This window comes from Jaculus jaculus, chromosome 3, assembly GCF_020740685.1.
Source record: "Jaculus jaculus isolate mJacJac1 chromosome 3, mJacJac1.mat.Y.cur, whole genome shotgun sequence".
NCBI lineage: Eukaryota > Metazoa > Chordata > Mammalia > Rodentia > Dipodidae > Jaculus > Jaculus jaculus.
The window spans coordinates 93,828,627-93,850,896 of NC_059104.1; the positions used below are offsets into that span (position 1 = coordinate 93,828,627).

The 22,270-nt window shown below is 45.8% G+C and overlaps 1 protein-coding gene across 2 annotated transcripts; it reads right to left on the reverse strand.

The window, feature by feature from the left end:
• Positions 1 to 728: 728 nt before the first annotated feature.
• Positions 729 to 7,265, reverse strand: Tlcd5 (TLC domain containing 5). Of its 2 annotated transcripts, XM_004667355.3 has the most exons (3): positions 7,149 to 7,217; positions 4,454 to 4,653; positions 729 to 2,762 (listed from the first exon to the last, which is right to left on the reverse strand). In XM_004667355.3, the coding sequence occupies exons 2-3, from the start codon at positions 4,650 to 4,652 to the stop codon at positions 2,224 to 2,226; spliced, it is 738 nt and encodes a 245-aa protein (XP_004667412.2). In that variant the 5' UTR covers position 4,653; positions 7,149 to 7,217; the 3' UTR covers positions 729 to 2,223. The 2 variants fall into 2 exon arrangements, with proteins under 2 accessions (XP_004667412.2, XP_045000794.1); XM_045144859.1 differs by lacking the exon at positions 4,454 to 4,653 and having other exon boundaries at positions 7,149 to 7,265.
• Between the last annotated feature and the right edge of the window lie 15,005 nt (positions 7,266 to 22,270).

The window sequence follows — 22,270 nt, forward strand, 5'->3', positions numbered from 1 at the left end:
AGTCGCTTTTCCCTTTTCAGGAATGGCTACAGACTCCAACCACTCCCTCATGACTGGTTTCTGTAGCCAAGAGCATCCACTTGAGAGACCACTCAGGTTCATGTTACCAGTGACACGAGAATACAGAATGACAGCTGTCACGGACCTTCAGCTTTGCTCAAATGGCACCATTTTCTTGCTTACCAGTTGACTTAACTCGTCACCATTGGTCTTAATAACCTGTAGTAATAAATACATAAAAGAGTAATACTTTACTCTTTTTTCAGTAAAGCCCTACATCTATGGCCAGGCATGGTGATACACCCCTGTAATCCCAGCACTGGGGCAGATGAGGCAGGAGGATGGAAAGTTCAAGGCCAGCCTGAACTATGTAAGCAAAATCATGTCTCAAAAAAATTATAATAAGCTAGGCATAATGGCACACGTCTTTGATCCCAGCGCTTGAGAGGCAGAGGTGGGAGGATCACTGTGAGTTTGAGGCCAGATTGGGACCACAGAGTAAGTTCCAGGTCAGCCTGGGCTAGAGTGAGACCCTACCTCAGAAAAACCAAAAAGATTATAATAATAGGAGGGGATTGTGAACAAAACACATGAATGTACATGTATGGAAACTGTCAACAAAAAATTCTGTTTTGGTTTTTCAAGGTAGGGTTTCACTCTAGCCCAGGCTGACTTGGAATTCACTATGTAGTCTCAGGGTGGCCTTGAACTCATGGTGGTCTTCCTATCTCTGCCCTCCTAAGTGCTGGGATTAAAGACATGCACCATCACACCCTGCAACAAAAATGTTTTTTACAAAGAAAAGAACTAAAAAGAATATGGAAGGAAAAAAAGGAAGGAGGGAGAAGGAGGGTAGGAATGGATTTAAAATTGTCCTCATTACCCTGAGGCCAGTACCCCTGCTAAAATCTTTGGTTCTAGTTTGCAGTATATACCACAGAGCTGAAACCTGAACTCTCATCTCAAGTCCAGTGGAATCCACATGGTAAATCCCTATGGAATTTAGTCATGGTCTCTCATGCCTAGGAGATTAATTCACAAAAGCCCTGAGAACTGGCATAGTTTTCCTGGTAGGGCAGAACCTGTACAACAGGGCTCGGCAGATCTACCCACATCTCATTCATCTTGTATCCAAAGCCCTAGCTCTATGTTTTTTGTGCACAAAAATTAGCGCAGCAGGCTTGAACTGCTATCCTTGGAAGGACCTACTTGTAAGGTTGGGCCTTGGCCAGCATCTGGGAACTGCAACTTTGGGAGGATTCCCACCACGTAATGAATAAAATCGGTTCAATGTTCCTAAAATGTTTCTGCAAACATTATGGCTTTCCCTTGTGGAGTCTTGAATGTTGCTATATGCTGGGCAGAAGCTGCCTACATGAACTGTCACCAATAAAAGTCTTTGATGACTTTCACATGTTGTCACAAATCATTCCTGTGTATCCAAATGAGAGAAAACTTTAGAAGCCCATGCCTGAATCCCCTTGGACTTTGCCAAAAGCGCTTTTCCCTTTTGCTGAGTTTTCTTTGAATCCTTTCACTCTAGTAAATCAAAGTTGTGAGTAAGGCTATATGCTGAGCCCTGAGTCCTCTTGAGAGGCATGGCTGGGGGAGACTGGGGGAGGCCGGGGGTGGGGGGGGGGCTCTGACAGTGGATATGGGTGGCTCAGTAGGAAGTCTCCTGCTGTGACTGCAAGTTTTACCCCCATCCTTCTAGCCCATTCTCTGCATAAGCAGATCCAGTTCCCGGGTACAACGCTAAACACGTGTGTCTTCTTGATCTCTCTCCTTACAGCATGAGGCAAACCTAACATAAATGGTTACCTGGAAAGCCAGAATCAGTGGGTGTGAGAGGAGTTACCTCTAAAGGAACAAAAGAGATTCGTCTTTTTTCAAATTCCTCTCAAAGCTATCTGGATATCAAGCCTCCCGGGGACATGAGGACTCAAAATTTGAATGCCAGTGGCCCTCACCTCACCTCACCTCACCTCCCTGTCTTCTTTCTTCCCAGTCACCACCCAGGAGGCTCACTCAGTACAAGTACGCCACTGCAGGAAGAAGGGTTTGCACGCTGCATGTGCTCAGCTTGGAAACTGACCGAAGTGATCAAGATACATAGCCCTTTTTTCTTGTGTTTTGAAACTTAAGCGTGCTAACCATTACATACCCATTCCAACCCCTCCCATGGCTGACTCAATCCAGTCCATTCCTTGGAGCAAACCTTGGCTAGTGTGTCTTGAGATGTCCATTGTGCCTTAGCTGCCATTCCTCGCTCTGCCTGCTTCTCCACGCATGGTACTTCTTGATGCTTTTCTTCCACGCAAAGCGCCAGATGCTAACCATAAAACACCAGGACACAGCATACATTGCAACTCCCCCAACCTTCACAAACCACTTGGGTGTGGGTGAGGCCATTTCACAGAAAAGGAGGTGCGCTCCTACACCAATCCTCACCCCAGTGAACAAAGCCACAAAGAGGAAGTCCACCACATCTCCAGTGAAACTGTGATAGTGGCCCGTTTCACGGAGAAACCAGCGTATCTGTAGCAAGGGGTTGGTGATCTCACTGCCAAAGAGGACTGCATTGACCTCAGTGCCAGATTCCCCAAGTACCAGAGCCATGATGATACCCAAGATGCTCAGTGTGTGGTGAGCCAGCATCAGGGCACCCTCGGACCGGAAGTAGATGCACCAGCCCAGGTCGAAGATGAAATAACCCAAGGTGAGACACAGAACGTGAACTTGGAGTGGTGTGTTGGGTGAGCCTGAAACAAACCAAGACAGAAGCAAACTGAGTGATTGGGAGTTGGGCCACCTGCACAGGGATCCTATGTCACTGTCTTTCAAGCCTTACAGACTCACTGAAGAAGACAAAAACAATGACAGGCACAAGTATTTTAATAATAACCAAAATAACAAAACAAAAGACTACAATCAGGCAATGCCAGTGATGCCTGAGAGATGGACGCAGGAGGATCAGCAGTTTAGCCTCATGGCTACAAAGCAAGGCCAGCATGAATTACATGAGACCCTGTTACCAAAAAGCAAAAAACAAACAAACAAACAAAAAAACACTAAAATTTAAAACTGTGGCCTATTTAAAATTTTCTTTCTTTTGTTTGTTTGTTTTTTGAAGTAGGGTCTCACTCTAGCTCAGGCTGACTTGGAATTTACTTTGTCATCTCAGGGTGGCCCGGAACTCACAGCAATCCTCCCCTCTGCCTCCCAAGTGCCACCACACCCAGCTTTTTTGTTTGCTTGTTTGTTTGTTTCTTTTTTTTTTTTTTTTTTGAAACAGGTTCTTACTTGCCCTGGCTGGCAGGCCTGGTACTTGTTATGTAGCCCAGGCTAGTCTTGAACTTTTGGCCATCTTCTTGCCTCAGCCTCCTGAGTGCTAAGATTAGAAGAATAAACTACAGAATGTGTTCCAGGCCAGTGAGGCCCTCAAGACAACAATAATGGGGGTGGGGGAAGACTTCAATGTGTAATTCAAACTCAGACAATCTCAATGTTCTCCCTATTGGGCAGCATAAAATTAAATTATTTTGTTGTAGCCAGGGTGTGGTAGCATATGCTTTTACCTTTAATTCTCCTACCTCGAAAGCAGAGGTAGGAGGATCGATGTGAGTACAAGGTCAGCCCAGGACTACAAAGTGAGTTCCAGGTCAACCTGGACTAGAGTTGAGATCCTACCTTGAAAAAAAATTTTTTGGTCTTGTTTTAAACGAAAACCCTAAACCCTCCCCAATCCCTTTTATTTTTTAAACAGCTAAAAGTCTGTTTGCAGACTCCTGAGTCATTTTGTCATGTGGGTCAGATTCATTTCATAGAGGATTAGATTATTGGAAACTGGTGGCCCTTAACCCACCCTGAAAGTAGACTCCAGAGAGTACCCCCAAAGTTATATTGTTCTTGTGTCCACGAATAAAGTGTGGTGATCTGCCATATTTGAAACCCTTCAGAACCTTCACATAAAACACCAAGCTTAAGAATTGCCTTCTTTTCAGTCTGACAGAACTGTTGGAGTTCAGCTAGAGGCCAGCAGGGCTACCAAACAAAAGCGGTCTCCAGTACTACACACAGAAAGCAGAGTGATGACAGCAGAAGTCATAAGTGCCACACACATATATAATGTCAGCGTGAACAATAAGGAGTGTTGAGGATGGCCGTACAAATTAGAATGGGAACTATTCTTCAGGTACACAAATTCAGTTTTGGTTGTTTTTTTTTTCGAGGTAGGATCTCACTCTAGTCCAGGCTGACCTGGAATTCACTTATATAGTCTCAGGGTGGCCTCAAACTCATAGCAATCCTCCTACCTCTGCCTCCCAAGTGCTGGGATTAAAGGCATGTGCCACCACACCTGGCAGTCAATTTCATTTTTTAAAGTCCCATTCTAAGACTATCCTAAAATTATAAGTCCCTGAAGGGAAGACCCCTGATGTCCCCTACCTACCTGGGTGGGTAAAGGGCCAAGGGCCATCAATGAAGCCAATGTAAGCAGAGAGGACTATAGAGAGGACTCCATGGGTGAAGGTCACAAGCCGGCAGCTCCACTCATAGCTTCGGTGCTTATTCAGGCGGCAGAAAGATGTATAGAGGGAGAGCCAGCCACCCAGGCTGCATAGCACCTCCAGACACAGACCTAATGCCATCCTACGGTGAAGAGACCAAAACCAGAAAAAAGAGAGGATGCACCCTAAGAAAACAGCAGCAGGTCATTTGTGCATACATCCTCATTGCAACTACTGAATAGTGCGCACACACTGCTTCTACTGACACGCTTCAAACTACACATCCACGAAGACTGTATCTTAGAATGACTGTGTTTATATCTCCAGATTCCTTTGAGATATCATGTTGGCACCTGATGACGGCTGTAAGCTGGAAACCAGGAACTCAGAACTATGTTCTGAGTTGGCAGGCTGTCTAACCTCACACTTCACTACTGACAAGCACATGCCAATAACAACCCTGCAGAGGTCACTGGCTTTGGACAGTGATACACAGACAATGAAGCACAGGTATCTGACAATGTGTTCACATTTCAACAGTCCCAGTGCTAGCCAGGTGTGTGTGATGGTGGACACCTGTCATTTCAGCTACTCAGGAGGCTGAGACAGGTGGAACTCATGGTTAAGGCCAGTCTAAGTTACTTAAGAGACTCTGTCTCAAAATGAAAAAGAGCTGGGAATGTAGCTCAGTGATGGAGTTCTTTCCTAGCATGTGGGAGGCCCCTGGATTAAATCCCCAGCACCCCACAAAAAAAGAAAGACAGAGAGAGAGAGAGAGAGAGAGAGAGAGAGAGAGAGAGAAAGAAAGAAAGAAAGGAAGAAAGAAAGAAAGGAAGGAAGAAAGCAAGAAAGGGAAAGGAAGAAAGAGAAAGGAGAAGAGGAAAAAAAAGAAAAGCTTTTATGAAAAGCAAAACAAAACAAAACACCACTTTGGTTTCTGCTAGAAGTCACATGATACCAAGAGGCATCTTAATGTGGTTTCAAGCTGAAACTAAATTCAGCTGAGGTTCGGATTTGGGTCACAGGTTTATCAGTCAACATCAAAACTTGGGGCAAATCTAAACATAGAACTAAATAAAGAACCCAGACATCTTGGAAGTGAGGGGGGAGTTCTATTCTGTCTTGATATCCAACTTCAGGAAAGCAGGAGGATTTTGTTGTACAAGATGGGGATTTTTGTTGATATAGGAAAAAATATCTTTAAAGCAGTTACTAGGTTAAAGTAAAGTTGAAGCTGGAGATGTAGGTCAGTGATAGAGTTCTTGCCTAGCAATCCATGAGGCCCCAGGTTCAATCCCAAGACTGAAAAAAAAAAAAAAACAAGTGGGAAAGTGGGCAGGGGGAAGCTAAGTCAGGAAAGTAAACTTTGGGATATTTAGTGGTACAAATGCATTTAGACAGGGTTGGGGGTGTGAGTCAGCAGTAGAGCCCTTGCACAGCATGTGCGAAGCCCTGGTCCATCCCTAATACAGGGAAGGGGAAACACACACACATACATTTATACAAGAACAACTCGTATGAGTTAATTGAGTCACACAGAACTAAACTCCAATGATGACTAATATATAATTATTAATATTCATTAGCTCCTCTGTTGAATGTACAAATAAAAAAAGGCCAAAACATGTCAGCTATGTGTCTCATCTCAGCAGGAATTTTCTGCACGGCTTCATTTGCTGCTCAACCTTGTTCTGACAAATGAAATAGGACCTGTAGACTAACACACTTCAATACACAAGCCACTCCCAAGAATGCCATCCTGAGAGGCTTGACCAAGGTCAAGTTCTACACAGTTTTCTTCAGAAATCAGATTCCCATTCAAGAAAACAGGGGGTGTACCATAACCTGCGTTCCATTCTGTCTTTGCTTAATGAGTGTGGGCAAATCACTTTAACCAGTAGAGCTTGTTTTCTTTTCTTTTTCTCCAAAAACAAAAGAATAAACAGAAGAAGAAAAACAGGAAAAAGGGTGGTGTGTGGGGGGGAACGGTCTCTTCAATTCTGCAGTTCAGTCCAGTTCTAAGATCGATTTTCTAAAACATCTAGGACAATTTTCAGAGTAAGGGCCAGACATACAAAGTACCCCGAGTAAAAAGGAATCGTTCCCCCACCGCCCCCCTCCCAGCTCCTTTCACAGGACAGGGTCACTGGCCAGTAAGGCGGATCAGCTCTGTTGGGAGATGGCGATCAGTATTTTTAGAGTCCTCTTCTCTGCATCCTAATTCCCTGGGTCCAAGAGAGGAAAACAGTGGCCCATTTACAAACACCCGGGTAAAAAAGCACAGGCTTTTGCAGACGGACTGTGACCTTGGGACTGCGCGTCTGGGGTCGGGTCTGGCAGTCTCCCTCCCAGGCCCGCGGCTCCCCCAGCGCGGTCCCGGGCGGGGGGCGGGCCGCCTGGCTCCGGGCCGGGGGCAGGCGTGGCCCGCGGGGAGCCGAGGGTGGTCCCCCGGCGGGCCGGGAGCCCGAGGCCTGCGGCCACGCCCGGCTCCGAGCCCCGAGCCCCGAACCGTTATCCCGGCATCCCGGCGGGCGGGCGCGGGAGGCAGCGGGAGCTCCGCGGCCCGAGGCCTGGCCCGCCGCCCACCCCGAGGCGCGCTCGCGGGCCGGGCAAGCCGGGGCGGGCCAGCGTCGTTACCTGGCGGAGCGCACCGGGAAGCCTCGGGCGCCTCGGCGCCCACAGCCCAGGGCCCGGGATCGCGGCGACAGGAAGCTGCGGAAGGAGGGGGAGAGGCTGTGACGACGGAGGAGGAGGAGGAGCCGGGGTCTGGGGGCACCTGCTGGCGTGGAGGACGGAGCGCAGAGCCCGAGCGAGGCGAAGGAAGGGGTCCCGCTCCGGCGGCGGAGGGGAGCGCGGTGGACCGCGGACGCGAGCCCTGCAGGCTTGTGGCACGGCTCGTTGATCGTCCGTTTGTTGAGGTCATCATCTTGGGGCTGCGGGGTGTAGCTCAGAGGTAGAGCGGTGCCCTGGTAAGCCCCTTAGGTTCAACTCCTAGTACAAGCCACCAAATAAACCATTATCTGTTTTGGTTTTGCCCCGCCTTTAGATGGAGCAACCTCTTCACTGAGCATTTATTGAGCACCTACTAAGCACCTGAACCCTACTCTGCACTACGGGATGTTGAAGCCGTGGTTCTTACCCTCTTGCTTGAATGAGACTTGTGCAAAAAGCCCACGAATGACTGACAGCCTGGGAATTACAAGTTACTCTAATTTCAGCCAGCTGGGCAGTAGAAAGTAAGGTTGAAGTGTAAAGCCTGCTTCAGTATGCCTTTGAGCAAGTTAGCTTTTCTGCGCCTCTCTTTTCTCACCCACAAAATGGGGAAGAATTACCTCGCCCACGGGGTCACTGTGAGAAATGTAAAAAATTACATTTATAAAGTGCTTAGAGCAATGACTGGCATACTGAACTCACTATGTAAATGTTACATATGTAATTAAAAAAATTTTTTTCAAGGTAGGGTCTCACTCTAGTCCAGACCTGGAATTCACTCTGTAGTCTCCGGGTGGCCTCGAACTCATGGTGATCCACCTACCTCTGCCTCTCAAGTGCTGGGATTACAGGCATGCATCATCACACCCAGCGTGTAAATATTGTTTTTATTTCACTTTGGAATCCCCCTCCCTTTAATGGGAATTAAATTTGACCCAGTTTGGTAATGCTTGCCTTTAATCCCAGCACTCAGGAGGCAGAGGTAGGAGGATTGCCAGCCTAAGACTACAGAGGGAGTTCCAGGAGAGCCTGGTTAGAGTAAGACCCTACCTCAAAATAAATGAATAAATAACTTAATTAATTAATTTGAGGACTCAAGCCTACTAGGCAAGTGCTCTACCACTGACCTATATCCTCAGCCGTTTATTTCACTTAGAACAAAACCTTGCTCCTCTTTGGGTCCAAGGAGAGTAAGTTGATCCAGGCTGGTGCATGCCCATAGTCCTAACACTTGGGAAGCTGAGATAGGAGGATTTCTGGCAGTTTAAGCCCAGTCTAGGGCTACAGAGTGAGTTACAAATCATCCTGGACTAGAGTAAGACCTGGCAAGCAAGCAAGAAAGAAAGAAAGAGGAAAAGGAAAGAAAGAAAGGAGGGAGGAAGGGAGGAAGAAAAAGAGGGAGGGAAGAAGAAAGGAAGGGAGAGAAAGAAGGGAGGGAAGGAGGAAGAAAGGAAGGAAGAAGAAAGAAAAGGGAAGGAAATGGAAAAAAAAAAAAAGAAATGCAAACCTGGTGTTGTGGTATACTTGGGAGGCTGAAGCAGGAAGATAGTGAGATAGAGGCCAGGACACAATAGAGAAAACCTGTCTCAAAACACAGACAGACAGTCAGACACCTGCCCCCCCCACACACACACAAGGATGAGGGAGGGAGAGAGATCTTAAAGGATTTAAATGGGCTCCTGGGCTAGTGACTTGCTTTGGTGATGAGGACAGGCAATGACAAGGAGCAGCCCATCACTCTTCGGAAGACCTTTAGCAGAGGTGTGTCAGGGTTTAGCTCATATCAGGGAACAGTAAACATTCTCATTTTGGACATTTATCTTTCCAGTCCCGCAAAGGAAAGGATGGGAGTGTTTCGACTTTCCCCAGAACCTAGTATGGGCAGGTGCAAAAAATACTTGCTGGTTGAATGAACGGGAAAGCAAGCCGGATGCGGTGGCACAAGACTGGGATCCCAGCACTTGGGAGGTGGAGGCTGGAGGAGTGGGAATTGAAGTCGTCCTTAGCTATACAGAGAGCTTAAGGCCAGTATGGACCAGCGTGAACTGTATGTAACCCTGTATCAAAACACAAAACTGGGGACTGGAGAGATGGATCTGTGGTTAGGGCACTTGCCTGCAAAGCCTGACAACCTGGATTCTATTCCTCAGTACCCACATAAAACCACATGTACGGTGGTGCATGCAGCATCTGAAGTTTATTTGCAGTGGCTGGAGGCCCTAGCACACCCATTCTCTCCTCTCTTCTCTTTTCTCTCTTCTCTCTGTCTGTCTCTTTCTCTCTCTCTCTCATGCTTGTAAATAAATAAAAATATAAAAAACCAAAACCATATATGTATGTATGTATATACACATATATACAATTAATACAAAAGTGTATTGGAAGAGGTGGCAGAAAGAATGTAAGAGCCAAAGGAAGGGTAGGACTCCTTTACAACATGCTCCTCCAGACACAAAATGGCCTGCATATCCATGACCTCACCGTGCCTGACACTACCTACACAAGACCATCATAAGAGAAGGAAAAGATCATGACATTAAAATAAAAGAGAGGGCTGGAGAGATGGCTTAGCGGTTAAGCGCTTGCCTGTGAAGCCTAAGGACCCCGGTTCGAGGCTCAGTTCCCCAGGTCCCACATTAGCCAGATGCACAAGGGGGCACACGCGTCTGGAGTTCGTTTGCAATGGCTGGAAGCCCTGGTGCGCCCATTCTCTCTCTCTCCCTCCATCTGTCTTTCTCTCTATGTCTGTGGCTCTCAAATAAATAAATAATGAACAAAAAAATTTTAAAAAAATTAAAATAAATAAAATAAAATAAAAGAGAGACTGATTGAGATGGGGAGAGGATATGACGGAGGATGGAATTTCAAAGGGGAAAGTGGGGGGGGAGGGAGGGTATTACCATGGGATATTTTTTATAATCATGGAAAATGTTAATAAAAATTGAGAACAAAAAGTATATTGGGGGCTGGAGAGATGGCTTAGCGGTTAAGCACTTGCCTGTGAAGCCTAAGGACCCCGGTTCGAGGCTCGATTCCCCAGGACCCACGTTAGCCAGATGCACAAGGGGGTGCACGCATCTGGAATTCGTCTGCAGTGGCTGGAAGCCCTGGAGCGCCCATTCTCCCTCTCTCTCTCTCTCTCTCTCTCTCTCTCTCTCTCTCTCTCTCTCCCTCTTTCTCTGTCTGTCGCTTTCAAATAAATAAATAAAAATAAACCAAAAAAAATTTTTAAAAAAGTATATTGGGAGTATATTTGCCTTTCCTAAAGTTTGTTGATTAGCCACAGTTCTTTGCAAACATCCTTGTGCAAGCTACACCTTGAATGCTGTAATTTGATAGGTCTGGTATGAAGCCAGACATTCATGCTTTTAAAAATCTGTCTGGGTCATTCAGATAATTAATCACATTTAAGAATCACTGCTGTTTGTGGGCCTTTGCTGCTCCTGATGCCAGTCCAAGATTCCAGGCTAAGGCATCTTCTTACCGGGTGAAGAGGAAAGCGGTGATGATTTTGAATGAAGAAATCATATTACTATGTTCTCCAAGTTTTTGCTGCTCAAAGTATGTCCTGTAGTGATCCTCCTATCTCTGCCTCCCAAGTGCTGGGATTAAAGGCATGTGCCACCATGCCCGACAATTTTTTAAAGCTTCCCATGTGATTCTAACTCACCAGCAAAGTTGAGGACAAGTACACTCAGCTAAAATCAGTATAAGAGCAATTGGAGAAGACCTGTGACAAGTGTATCAGAACAGAACCAGGTAAGATGATAGCCTGAAGAAAGGAGAGACAGCAAGATCCATTTCACTAATCAAGTCTCAACCTTTTCCATTTGTTTTTGTTTCAGTGGGTTTCTTCATTGGAATGCCCAAATCTGGATCTTTTTCATGCTGCCACCATTTTCCACCAAAAAAAAAAAAAAAAAAAAAAAGCCGAGTATTAAAGACTTCAGAAAACTAGGAAAGCTGGCTGAGGGGTTAGAAAAGATTCTTCCTTCATACAAGGGTGACTGGAATTCTGGATCCATGCTTCATTACCTGGGACTAAACTATACCAATAATTTTAGTCTGTCTCTGTCCACCCAATCAGTGATGCACTATAGAAAAGGAATCTGGGCTGTTATCCAGGAATAGATGGTAAGACTCTATTGCTGAAGACTCCACATACTTGGGCTGCAAGACCCCTGAGAAATCCTGCTGGAACTGAGCTGATAACCTCCTCCATGGAGACCAGCTGACAGAAAGCTGGAAGAAGCCATTCTGCATGCAGTTCAATGGGAGAAAGATACACCAGCAGTGAAGATACTCAACAGTGGACACTGCAAGCCTTATATTTGGCCATCCAGGCCAAATGAGCCAATGGGTACAATAGTGGCACATCTGTCATGGTGGAAACCAACTGCCCTCTAATTGGACTGGAGGCCCACTCCAGGGGAGGGAATACATCCCTGGTACTGAAAACTTAAGACAGGGGTAGTCATGAGTCCTATATAATGTCTGCTGCTGTCTGACTAAATGTATATACTATGCTTATCAAACTGCCCAGTAAGCACTTCTCTTAATGTTCATACCCTTATATTAATGGTGCTCTCACTTTTGGTAGAGAGCCTTCTCTTTTCAGATGGCAGTGACCTTGGGATGGCTCAGAAGACATCATGGTGCTGGGAAGAAGTGACAGGAGTGCTCAGCACTGCAATACCTCTATCACACCTTCCAAGGCTCAGGGTCCATTGCAGAAGAGGTGGTGGAAAGAATGTAAGAGCCAAAGGAAAGGTAGGACTGCTTACACCATGCTCCTCCAGGCACAAAATGGCCTGGATATCCATGACCTCACAGTTCCTGACACTACCTACACAAGAGCATCATAATAGGAGAAGAAGTTCATGACATCGAAATAAAGGAGAGAATGATTGAGAGGGGGAGGGAATATGATGGATAATGGAGTCTCAAAGGGGAAAGTGGGGGAAGGGAGGGCATTACTGTTGGTTATCATTTACAATCATGGAAGTTGTTAATAAAATATTAATTAATTAATTTAAAATAAAGAAATAAAAAGAGAAAGAAAAAATAAAGAAAAGTTCTGGGCTGTTAGGACAAGCAGGTGACAAAGCTCTCCACCAATGCAGTAACAATGGCAGTAATATCCAAGATGACATTTCTTCACTGGTGTCTTAATGCACAAGGCATTGCTCCCAGCACTCTGTTGATCTGTCTACATCTTATAACACCACTATGGGATAGGTCCTGCTTTTATGTCTATTTTACAGGTGATAAATGAAGGCACAGGGCAGTCAAAGTGACTCAGTTACTAGGAGGAGGAGTTGGTCATGAACCTGGGCAAGATGACTAAAGGGGCATGCTGAAATACGCTCTTTGCAGCTGGGTGTGGTGGCACAGGAGGATCAGGAGTTCAAGGTCATCCTTGGCTACATAGTGAATTTGGGATCAGCAAGGCTACATGAGACCCTGCTTCAAAGAGAATTTTTTTTTAAAGTAAAAAGGGCTGAAGATTAAAGGCGTTTAATCCCAGCACTCAGGAAGCAGAGGTAGGAGGATCGCCATGAGTTCAAGGCCACCCTGAGACTCCATAGTGAATTTCAGGTCATCCTGGGCTACAGTGAGACCCTGCCTCATAAAACCAAAAAAAGGGAGGGGGGCTGGAGTGATGGCTCAGCAGTTAAGGTGCTTGCTTGCAAAGCCTAAGAATGCATATTCTAATCTCCAGGTCCCAGATAGCCAGATGCACAGTGATGCAAGGATGCAATGTCGCACATGTGCACAAAGGAGCGCATGCATCTGGAGTTCATTCATAGAGGCTGAAAGGTCCTGGTGCGCCCTCTCTCTCTGTGCCTCTTTCTTTCAAAAGAGAGAGATAGCTGCAGAGATGGCTTAGTGGTTAAGGCATTTGCCTGCAAACCCAAAGGACCCAGGTTTCATTACCCAGGACCCACATAAGCCAGATGCATAAGGTGGTGCATGCATCTGGAGTTTATTTGCAGCAGATAAAGGCCCTAGTGTGCCCATCCCCTCCCCCTGTGGCGGTTTCATTCAGGTGTCCCCTACAAACTTAGGTATTCTGAATACTAGGTTCCCAGCTGATGGAGATTTGGGAATTAATGCCTCCTGGAGGTAGTGTATTGTTGGGGTTGGACTTATGGGTGTTATAGCCAGTTTCCCCTTGCCAGTGTTTGGGCACATTCTCTCCTGTTCCTATTGTTCACCTGATGTTGGCCAGGGGGTGATGTCCACCTTCTTCTCATGCCATCATTTTCCCCTGCCATCATGGAGCTTCCCTCAAGTCTGTAAGCCAAAATAAATTTTTTTTCCCCACAAGTTGCTCTTGCTTAGGTGATTTTTGCCAGCAATGCAAGTCTGACTGCAACAGTAAAGTTGGAACCAAGGAGTGGTGTCACTTGCTGCTAGACACCTCACTGTGTGGCTTTGGCCTTTTGGAGCTGATTTCCAAGAGGAACATGGAAGGATTTGAAACCTTGGCCTAAGAGACACCTTGCAGTGCTATAAGTACAGCTTGATGGACTATTCTGGTCAGAGGTGAAAGACCTGAGTGCAGTAAGAAATATGGACTGTGAGGTTTGGCTTATGAGGGTGAGAAAGAGCTTTACCTGGACTGGATTAGAAGCAGTTTGTGTAAAAGGCTTTCTGTTATGCCTGTGTACTGAGAACTTGTGCAGAGTTGCTTTGTTTAATTGGACTGGTGTGAGCAGGGGGGATATGGCACAGAAATGAAATCTTTGGGCTGAAATTTCTGCCCGTTCAGCTGCAATTATATAAAAGATTACAACCTTTGAGATTGGGCCAGCTGACCTGCACCTGGGCAACAGGAAAAAGGTAGACTCTTTTGAAAGGGTCTGGGTGCTAAAGAAGTGTACTGTTCTTCAAAGTCTGCTTTATCCCTGCACCCCCATTAACAAATTGGCACCCTATCTGGTATTATGGAGTATAAAAAATGCAGGAAAGAGAGGGTCATTGAATTTTCACAGTCTCAGGTTTTGAAAATGGCCCTGGGCAGTGTGAAGCAGGTTTGTTGCATGGAGACTCAATGGAGCCATGAGGATGAATCATGGGTTGCACTGGAGACCCAGTAGAGATGCCAGGACCACAAGAGGGCTGCTAAGGAAAGCTGCTGGCCCCAATGAAGTTTTCCAAGACTGTGAGTAGCCTAGCTGGAGGGGCAGAATTGGAACTTCAGACAGTTGCTGGTTAGAATTATCGGACTTGGAGATTTGTCAGTGACTAGAGTTGTTGGACTTGGAGCTAGAGTTTGATGTTTGCCCTGTTTCAATCTTATGCTGGCTGAACGTTTCTTTGCTAAGCCCAATACCATCGTTTGCAGTGTGTTTATTCTGTGCCATTATGGTTTTTTTTTGGCGGGGGGGACTTGGTATTATGGCTCCATTAAAAGATATTGCACTATGGGAATGTTCGAACAACATTAGAATTGATAAGAATTATGTGGACTTTTAAAGTTGGACTGAATGCATTGCATTTTACATCATAGATGGTTATCAGTTTATGGGGGTCAGGGGTAGAATGTGGTGGTTTGATTCAGGTGTCCCCCATAAACTTAGGTGTTCTGAATGTTAGGTTCCCAGCAGATGGAGATGTGGGAATTACCTCCCCCAGGAGGGAGTGTATTGTTGGGGGTGGGCTTATGGATGTTATAGACAGTTTTCCCTTGCCAGTGTTTGGGCACACTCTCCTGTTCCTGTTGTCCACTTGATGTTGGCCAGGAGGTGATGTCCACCCTCTGCTCATGCCATCATTTTCCTCTGCCATCCTGGAGCTTCTCCCTCGAGTCTGTAAGCCAAAATAAACCTTTTTTCCCACAATCTGGTCTTGGTCAGGTGATTTCCGCCAGAATGCGAGGCTGAATACAACACCCCCTCTAAAATAAATAAAGTAAAAAAAAAAATAGGGCTGGAGAGATTGATTTAATCATTAAGGCTCTTGCCTGCGAAGCCTAAGGACCCAGGTTTGATTCCCCAAGACCCACATAAGCCAGATGCACAAGGTGGCACATGCATCTGGAGTTCATTTGCAGTGGCTGGAGACTCTGGTGTGCCCAAATCTCTATCTACCTCTTTTTCTTTCTCTTTCCAACAAATAAGTAAATAAATAAAATATTTTGTTAAAAAAACTTAAAAACATAGAGAAGCAAGCAGTCTCCATTTGATTAGAATTTCCTAGGGGTGTGTGCTATATTCTCTTGCATTCCCTGCTCTTACCTCAGTGAGGGCATTAGTCAGTTATTTGGAGCACAACTTCTCCTCCTCCTCTTCCTCCTTCATGTACAGCTTCTTAAACTATGGGTCAAGACCCCAGAGGAGTATTGTAACTTAATGTGGTAAAAATTGGTTTCCGAATTCCCAGTGACCAAACATTAGCTCAAAATTACAATGTAATGGAAGCCGGGCGTGGTGGCATACACTTTTAATCCCAGCACTCGGGAGGCAGCGGTTAGGAGGAGTTCAAGGCCACTCTGGAACTACATAGTGAATTCCAGGTCAGCCTGAGCCAGAGTGGACCCTACCTCGAAAAACCAAAGAGACAAAAAAAAAAAAAAGTTATAATGTAATGAATGATCCAAGGTATTTCCGGCAGTGCTGGTTCTGGGTTGCATCGTATGACCTCACTGAAGCGTGGTTCTGAGCACACAGGTGCCCATCACATGGTGAACACTCTCTTCACACACCAACCAGTGCTGCCTGGTACACCTCAGCTCACAGTCCAGACTACTGTTAGGAAATGTAATGTTCTACGGTGCATACTAGGTTTTCTGCTCTGGTAAAAAATACACGAAGGGGCTGGAGTGATGGCTTAGTGGTTAAGGCATTTGCCTGTGAAGCCTATGGACTCAGGTTTGATTTGCCGGTACCCATATAAGCCAGATACACAGGATAGCACGTGTCTGGAGTTCATTTGCAGTGACGTGCACATTCTCTCTCTCTCTCTCTCTCTCTCTCTTCCTCTTTCTATTTCTCAAATAAATAAAATAAAAATAGAAACATACAAGGATTTAAAAAGATCTTTTCTTGAGGGTACTTAATAGGTTGGTATTATATATATGTAAGTACAATGATTGAGATGGGGAGGTAATATGATGGAGAATGGAATGTCAAAGGGGAAAGTGTGGGGGGGGAGGGAGGGTATTACCATGGGATTTTTTTTTATAATCATGGAAAATGTTAATAAAAACTAAATAAAAAAAAATCTTTTCTTGCCAGGCATGAGTTTGAGGCCAGCCTGAGGCTATAAAGTGAATTCCAGGGTAGCCTAGGGTAGAGTAAGACCCTGCCTTGAAAAACAAACAAACAAAAGCCTCCAGGGTACAGGAAGTTTGAGACAGGGTCTTACTCTGTAGACCAGGCTGGTCTTGAGTTTGCTATTGTAGAAAGGTAGGCTTTGCCTCCTAGTCTCCCCCTTCAGCCTCCCCCGTGCTTGGATTACGCTCAGCCACCATGACGCTCTGTCTCAGTACTCTTAATTGCTCTACTGTGCGCTAGTCACGGTGTTAGACACGAGGAACCCAGGATAAAACATAGCCTTAGCTACAGGAGCACCCACACGAGGCCCAGAGCCCTTGAAGAGTCCCTGTTGCACTGTGCCTGGAAACCTGGGATCTAAGCTTCCTGACTAGAGTGATTAGTAAACCCATTCCCAATTAGATCCAGTCTGACTTTGTTGTCAGAGCTGGGTATAGTTGCGCGCACCTTTAATTCCAGCATTTGGGAGGTAGTGGAAGAAGGATCAGGAATTCAAGTGCATCCTTCGCTACATAGTGAATCAGCCTGAGACTACATAGAAAAGAAAAAGTGCTAAATAATAAATAAGACAAAAATCAGGCAGTAAAAACCAACGGTCTTTTCCTCTTTTCTTCCCCCTTCAACACTGACTGGTTGTTACTCTTAGATTCCCATCTCTTAGCTCGGTGCTGAAAAAGCTAACGACACAGCATTAAACTTTCCTAGAATTACAGATTTCAAAGAATCCTGAAGATCTGGGAGGGTGGTGCATGCTTATAATTCCAGCACTCAGGAGGCTGAGGTAGGAGGATGTTAGTGATTTTGAGACCAGCCCGGTCTACAGAGTGAGTCCCAGGTCAGCCTGGGCTACAGTCAGCTCCTGCCTCGAGAATCCTGCGGATACGCATGATGAATGCTCACTTGTAGATTGAACTCTGCTTAGCCAATGTCCCAGTCCCTGGGCACTGGAACTGCTGGAGGTGGAGTAGGTAAGCTACTTCTTTAAAATCTGCTTCTCTTTTTCAGATGGATGCAGAACCTGAGGAGAAAACAAGCCCATTGCACCTCACCATGGTCTTAGCTGAAATCATAGAGTAATTGGGGAAATGAGCAAGAGTGCTGCTCTCAGTGAACCTGGTACCAGTAAAACAGTGAAGGAGATAGACATGGGGAATAGTCAACTCCTTCCAAACCAGAGATCCAGAGACACAGAGGCTCCCAAGTGCTCATCACTGATGTACACCTAGAAAGAGCCCAACATGGCTCAGGGAAATTCATGAAAGAAGGGGCGGAAAGACTGTTTGAGTCACAAGTTGGGACATTATGCACAGAGACATTGCCTGTTCCCCATAACTGATGACTAACCCCACAATGCATGACCCATAATACCCAATAAGGAGAATCCCTTCAGAAGGGAGAGGACAGGGAGGAGGCTAATGATGTACCAAAATGTGCTGTTTACACACTGAGTATGTACATAACTACTAAAGAAAAAACGAAAAAATGAATTTCTGATTTTAAAATTTAAAAAATTCTTGAGCAACCAGGAAACCAGAATTTTGGACAATTCAGATGATTTATAGTACTCACATGGGTAGGATGTCAAGGTAGGCAGGTCTGTGGTAGGAAAAAAAAATGAGCTCTGGCATCAGTCCACAAGCAAGGAAAGGCACACCCATGTATTATGTGTACACAGATAAGTATGGCATGGTAGTTTGAATGTCTGTCCCCCATAGACTGAGGTGTTTTATTAAGTGTGTAACTTGGATCTCTAGCCGCCTGGCTGGAGGAGGTATCACTGGGGGCAGATACTGGAGTTCAGCCCTAAGGTGTGTTTGGGGGTTGGATCTGATTTTCCAGGCCAAAGGTGTACAGAGAGGTCTGAGCTCTGCCTAAGTCCCCTGCTTGCTGCCCGTCTGTGCCTTGTTTTGGTGTGTGCTGGCTGGTGAGGGTTTCTCTCTGCTTGCATACATGGAAGCAGCTTCTTGCACCACCGATGGAACTTCCCTGGATCTGTAAGCTTGAAATAAACCCCTCCTTCCCTGAACTGGGCCTGGTTTGGATGCTAATCCCAGCAAGGTGAAGCTTCAACACACAGAGACCGGGGGGTCGAGTGCACACCTTAGACACGTACATCACTGCCGGCAGCTCCTCCTCCTGTCTCCTCTACACACCCAGCTGCCCACGTGAACTTCTTTGTAACCCCCTTCCCCTGCTTTCTGCTTTTTTTTTTTTTTTTTTTAGAATAAGTACCCTTTTATTTTTATTTGAGAGTGACAGACAGAGAAAGAGGCAGAAAGAGGGTGGGGGGAGAATGGATGCACCAGATGCAGGCACCACCTTGTACATCCGGTTTATGTGAGTACTGGGGAATCGAGCCTTGAACCAGGGTCCTTAGGCTTCACAGGCAAGTGCTTAACCACTAAGCCATCTCTCCAGCCTGCTTTCTGCTTTTTTGAGACAAGGTCTCTATAGCCCAGATGGACCTTGCTCTTGCCACAATCCTCCTGTCTCAGTGTCCCATGTGCTGTAATTGCAGCCATGAACCACCACACCAGGCTCACATGTACTTTTCCTTTAAGACAGGGGCTCACTATGCTGCCCAGGCTGGACTTGAACTCCTGGGCTCAAGCAATCCTCCTGCCTCAGGCTCCCTCATATCTGGAACTGCAAATGTATACCACTGTGCTCAATTAACCCCCTTTTAAAAAACATATTTTATTTATTTTGTGGAGAGAGAGGGGAGGGGGGCAGATAGAATGGATGCACCAGGGCCTCCAGCCACTGCAAATGAATCCCAGATGCATGCGCCACCTTGTGCCTCTGGCTTATGTGGGTACTGGGGAATTGAACCTGGGTTCTTTGGCTATGCAGGCAAGTACCTTGACCACTAGCCATCTCTTCAGCCCCAGCTCACCCCTTTTGACCAGATTTTTTTCTTAAGAACATAACCACTACCACTTCTCTTACTTTGTGACACACAGTAGAAGTCCCATTCAAATGCCAGGTGATTCTTGATGGTTTTCAACCTGACTGGGTTGAGAAATGCCTTGGAGATTGGTAAAGAGTATTTCTGGGAGTGTCTATGGTGATGTTTCCGTGATGAGTAGGTCATGAGGGTTATGGCCTAATGAATGGGTTAAATCCTTGTTTTGTTTTTGGAGTCTCAGGTAGCCCAGATTGGTTGGAAACTCACTATACTATGTAGCCCAGACGGGCCTTGAACTCCTGATCCTGTTGCCTCAGCCTCTCAGGTGCTGGGATTACAGGTATGAGTCACCATGGTCAGATGGATTAATCTCTTCAGTCTAAGGCTCTCCCAACGGAACTATTTCAGCTGTTAGATTAATCTCTTGGTGAATTCCTTTGTGTTTGTTTTTTCAAGGTAGGGTCTCGCTCTAGCCCAGGCTGACCTGGAATTCAGTACGCAGTCTCAGGCTAGCCTCAAACTCATGGTGATCCTCCCACCTCTGCCTCTCAAGTGCTGGGATTAAAGGTGTGCACCCTCACACAGCTCTCTTGATGAATTCATAATATGATGGCACAATAGGAAATGAAGCTTCACTGGAAGAAGTAGGTGACTTGGGAGCATAACTTTGGGGCTCTATTTTGGCTCCTTGCTGGGTTCCTTTTCCTCTGTTTCCTGTGTACCAGGACTGGGATTGCTCTTCCTGCAGCGACGGACTGACACCTTTGAAATCATGAGATAAAATAAATCCTTCTTCCTCTTAAGGGACTTTTGCCAGGTATGTGGGGCACAGCTATACGGAAGTAACTAATACAAGTCCCAGCCTTAGTCTCTCTGTCGGCTACACTGAAGGACTTTCTTTACCACTGCCTTGTTTATCTCAGGAATGGTAACCTTTTTATTCCTCTGGGTGTGGTGGCTCACTCATGTGATCTCAGCCATCAAGAGGCTGAGGCAGGAGTAATGTCACAGTCTGAGGCCAGCCTGGAATACTTGGTGAGTTCCAGGTAAGCCTGGGCTCCAAAATCAAAACACAACAGAAAGTGGCCCACCGTGGTGGCTTACACCTATGATGTCAGCACATGGCTAGTAGCAGCAGAAAAATTAGGAGTTCATTACCCTACTTCTTGGTTCTCTAGCTGAAATATATCATTTTAGGGACTGGAGAGATTGCGCAGCAGTTAAAGGTGTTAGCTTGCAAAGCCCGCTGACTTGGGCTTAATTTCCTAGTACCCATGTGGAGCATATATTTAGAGTACATTTGCAGCAGCAAGAGGCACTGGTGTACCCTTTCTCAATCTCTAGCTCTCTCTCTTCTTATAAATAATCATTATATATTAAATTACATATATATATATATATATATATATATATATATATATATATATATATATATTTAAACAATTCATGCAGAAGTACCCTGTAGAGTTGGACAATGCTGCACCCAGAAGCCAAAGATTGTTACAGGAAAATCCCAGTGTCAAGGATGGGATATCTTCCAGTGAGTTGTTGGTCAGGGAGGCTCCTGAGGTCCCTCCCACAAAAACAATACAGGCTATTTCCAACGCTCTTGGTGCCCACCAGAACCAGATGTTCACCTTATTGCTGAAAAATCTACATGCTTTAGTTGCAGGACACAGAAATCAAGCTGGAGCTGACCTGGAAGCTTCCTCCTTGATGATTAGCTAGCATAATGCTGAAAAGTGTTATGTAGCCTGCTGGGATTGAGAAAAGTAGTAAAGTCTTCTTAATCAGCAAGGTACACAACTGGCTAGCCAGGCAAGATGTGTCCACTAGTACAATAGTGGCATACCTGTTTTGGGAGTCACCAACTGCTTTCTGGTTGGAGTTGAGGTCTAATGAGAAGGAATTCATACCTCGTGTTAAAAATCTAGTCCAGGGGCTGGAGAGATGGCTTAGCGGTTAAGAGCTTGCCTGAGAAGCCTAAGGACCCTGGTTTGAGGCTCGACTCCCCAGGACCCATGTTAGCCAGATGCACAAGGGGGTCCACGCGTCTGGAGTTCGTTTGCAGTGGTAGGAAGCCCTGGTGTGCCCATTCTCTCTCTCACTCTCCCCCTGTCTTTCTCTCTGTGTTTGTCACTCTCAAATTAAGAAAAAAAGCTAGTCCAAAGCCAAGCATGGTGGCATACACCTTTAATCCTAGCACTCAGGAGGCAGAGGTAGGGGGATCTCTATGAGTTCAGGGCCACCCTGAGACTCCATTGTAGGTCAGCCTAAGCTAGAATAAGACCCTACTTCAAAAAAAAAAACAAAACAAAACTAGTCAAGGACTGGAGAGATGATTTTGCAATTAAGATGCTTGCCTCTGAAACCTAAGGACCCAGGTTCAATTCCCCAGTACCCATGTATGCTGGATGCACAAGGCAGGACATGCATATGGAGTTCATTTGCAGTGGCTAGAGGACCTGGCACACCCCTTCTCCCTCAAATAAATAAATTAATTAAATATTTTAAAATAATTTTTTAAAAATTTATTTATTTATTTGAGAGCGAAAGAGAAAAAGAGGCAGACACAGAGAGAGAATGGGCACGCCAGGGCTTCCTGCCACTGCAAACAAACTCCAGATGCGTGCGCCCCTTGTACATCTGGCTAACGTGGGTCCTGGGGAATCAAGCCTCGAACTGAAGTCCTTAGGCTTCACAGGCAAGCGCTTAACCACAAAGCCATCTCTCCAGCCCTTAAAATAATTTTTAAAAAACCTAGTCAATTAGGCTGAACAGATGGCCCAGTGATTTAAGAGGCCTGTCTTCAAAACCCAACAACCTGAGTTCGATTCTCCAGTACCCACATAAAGCCA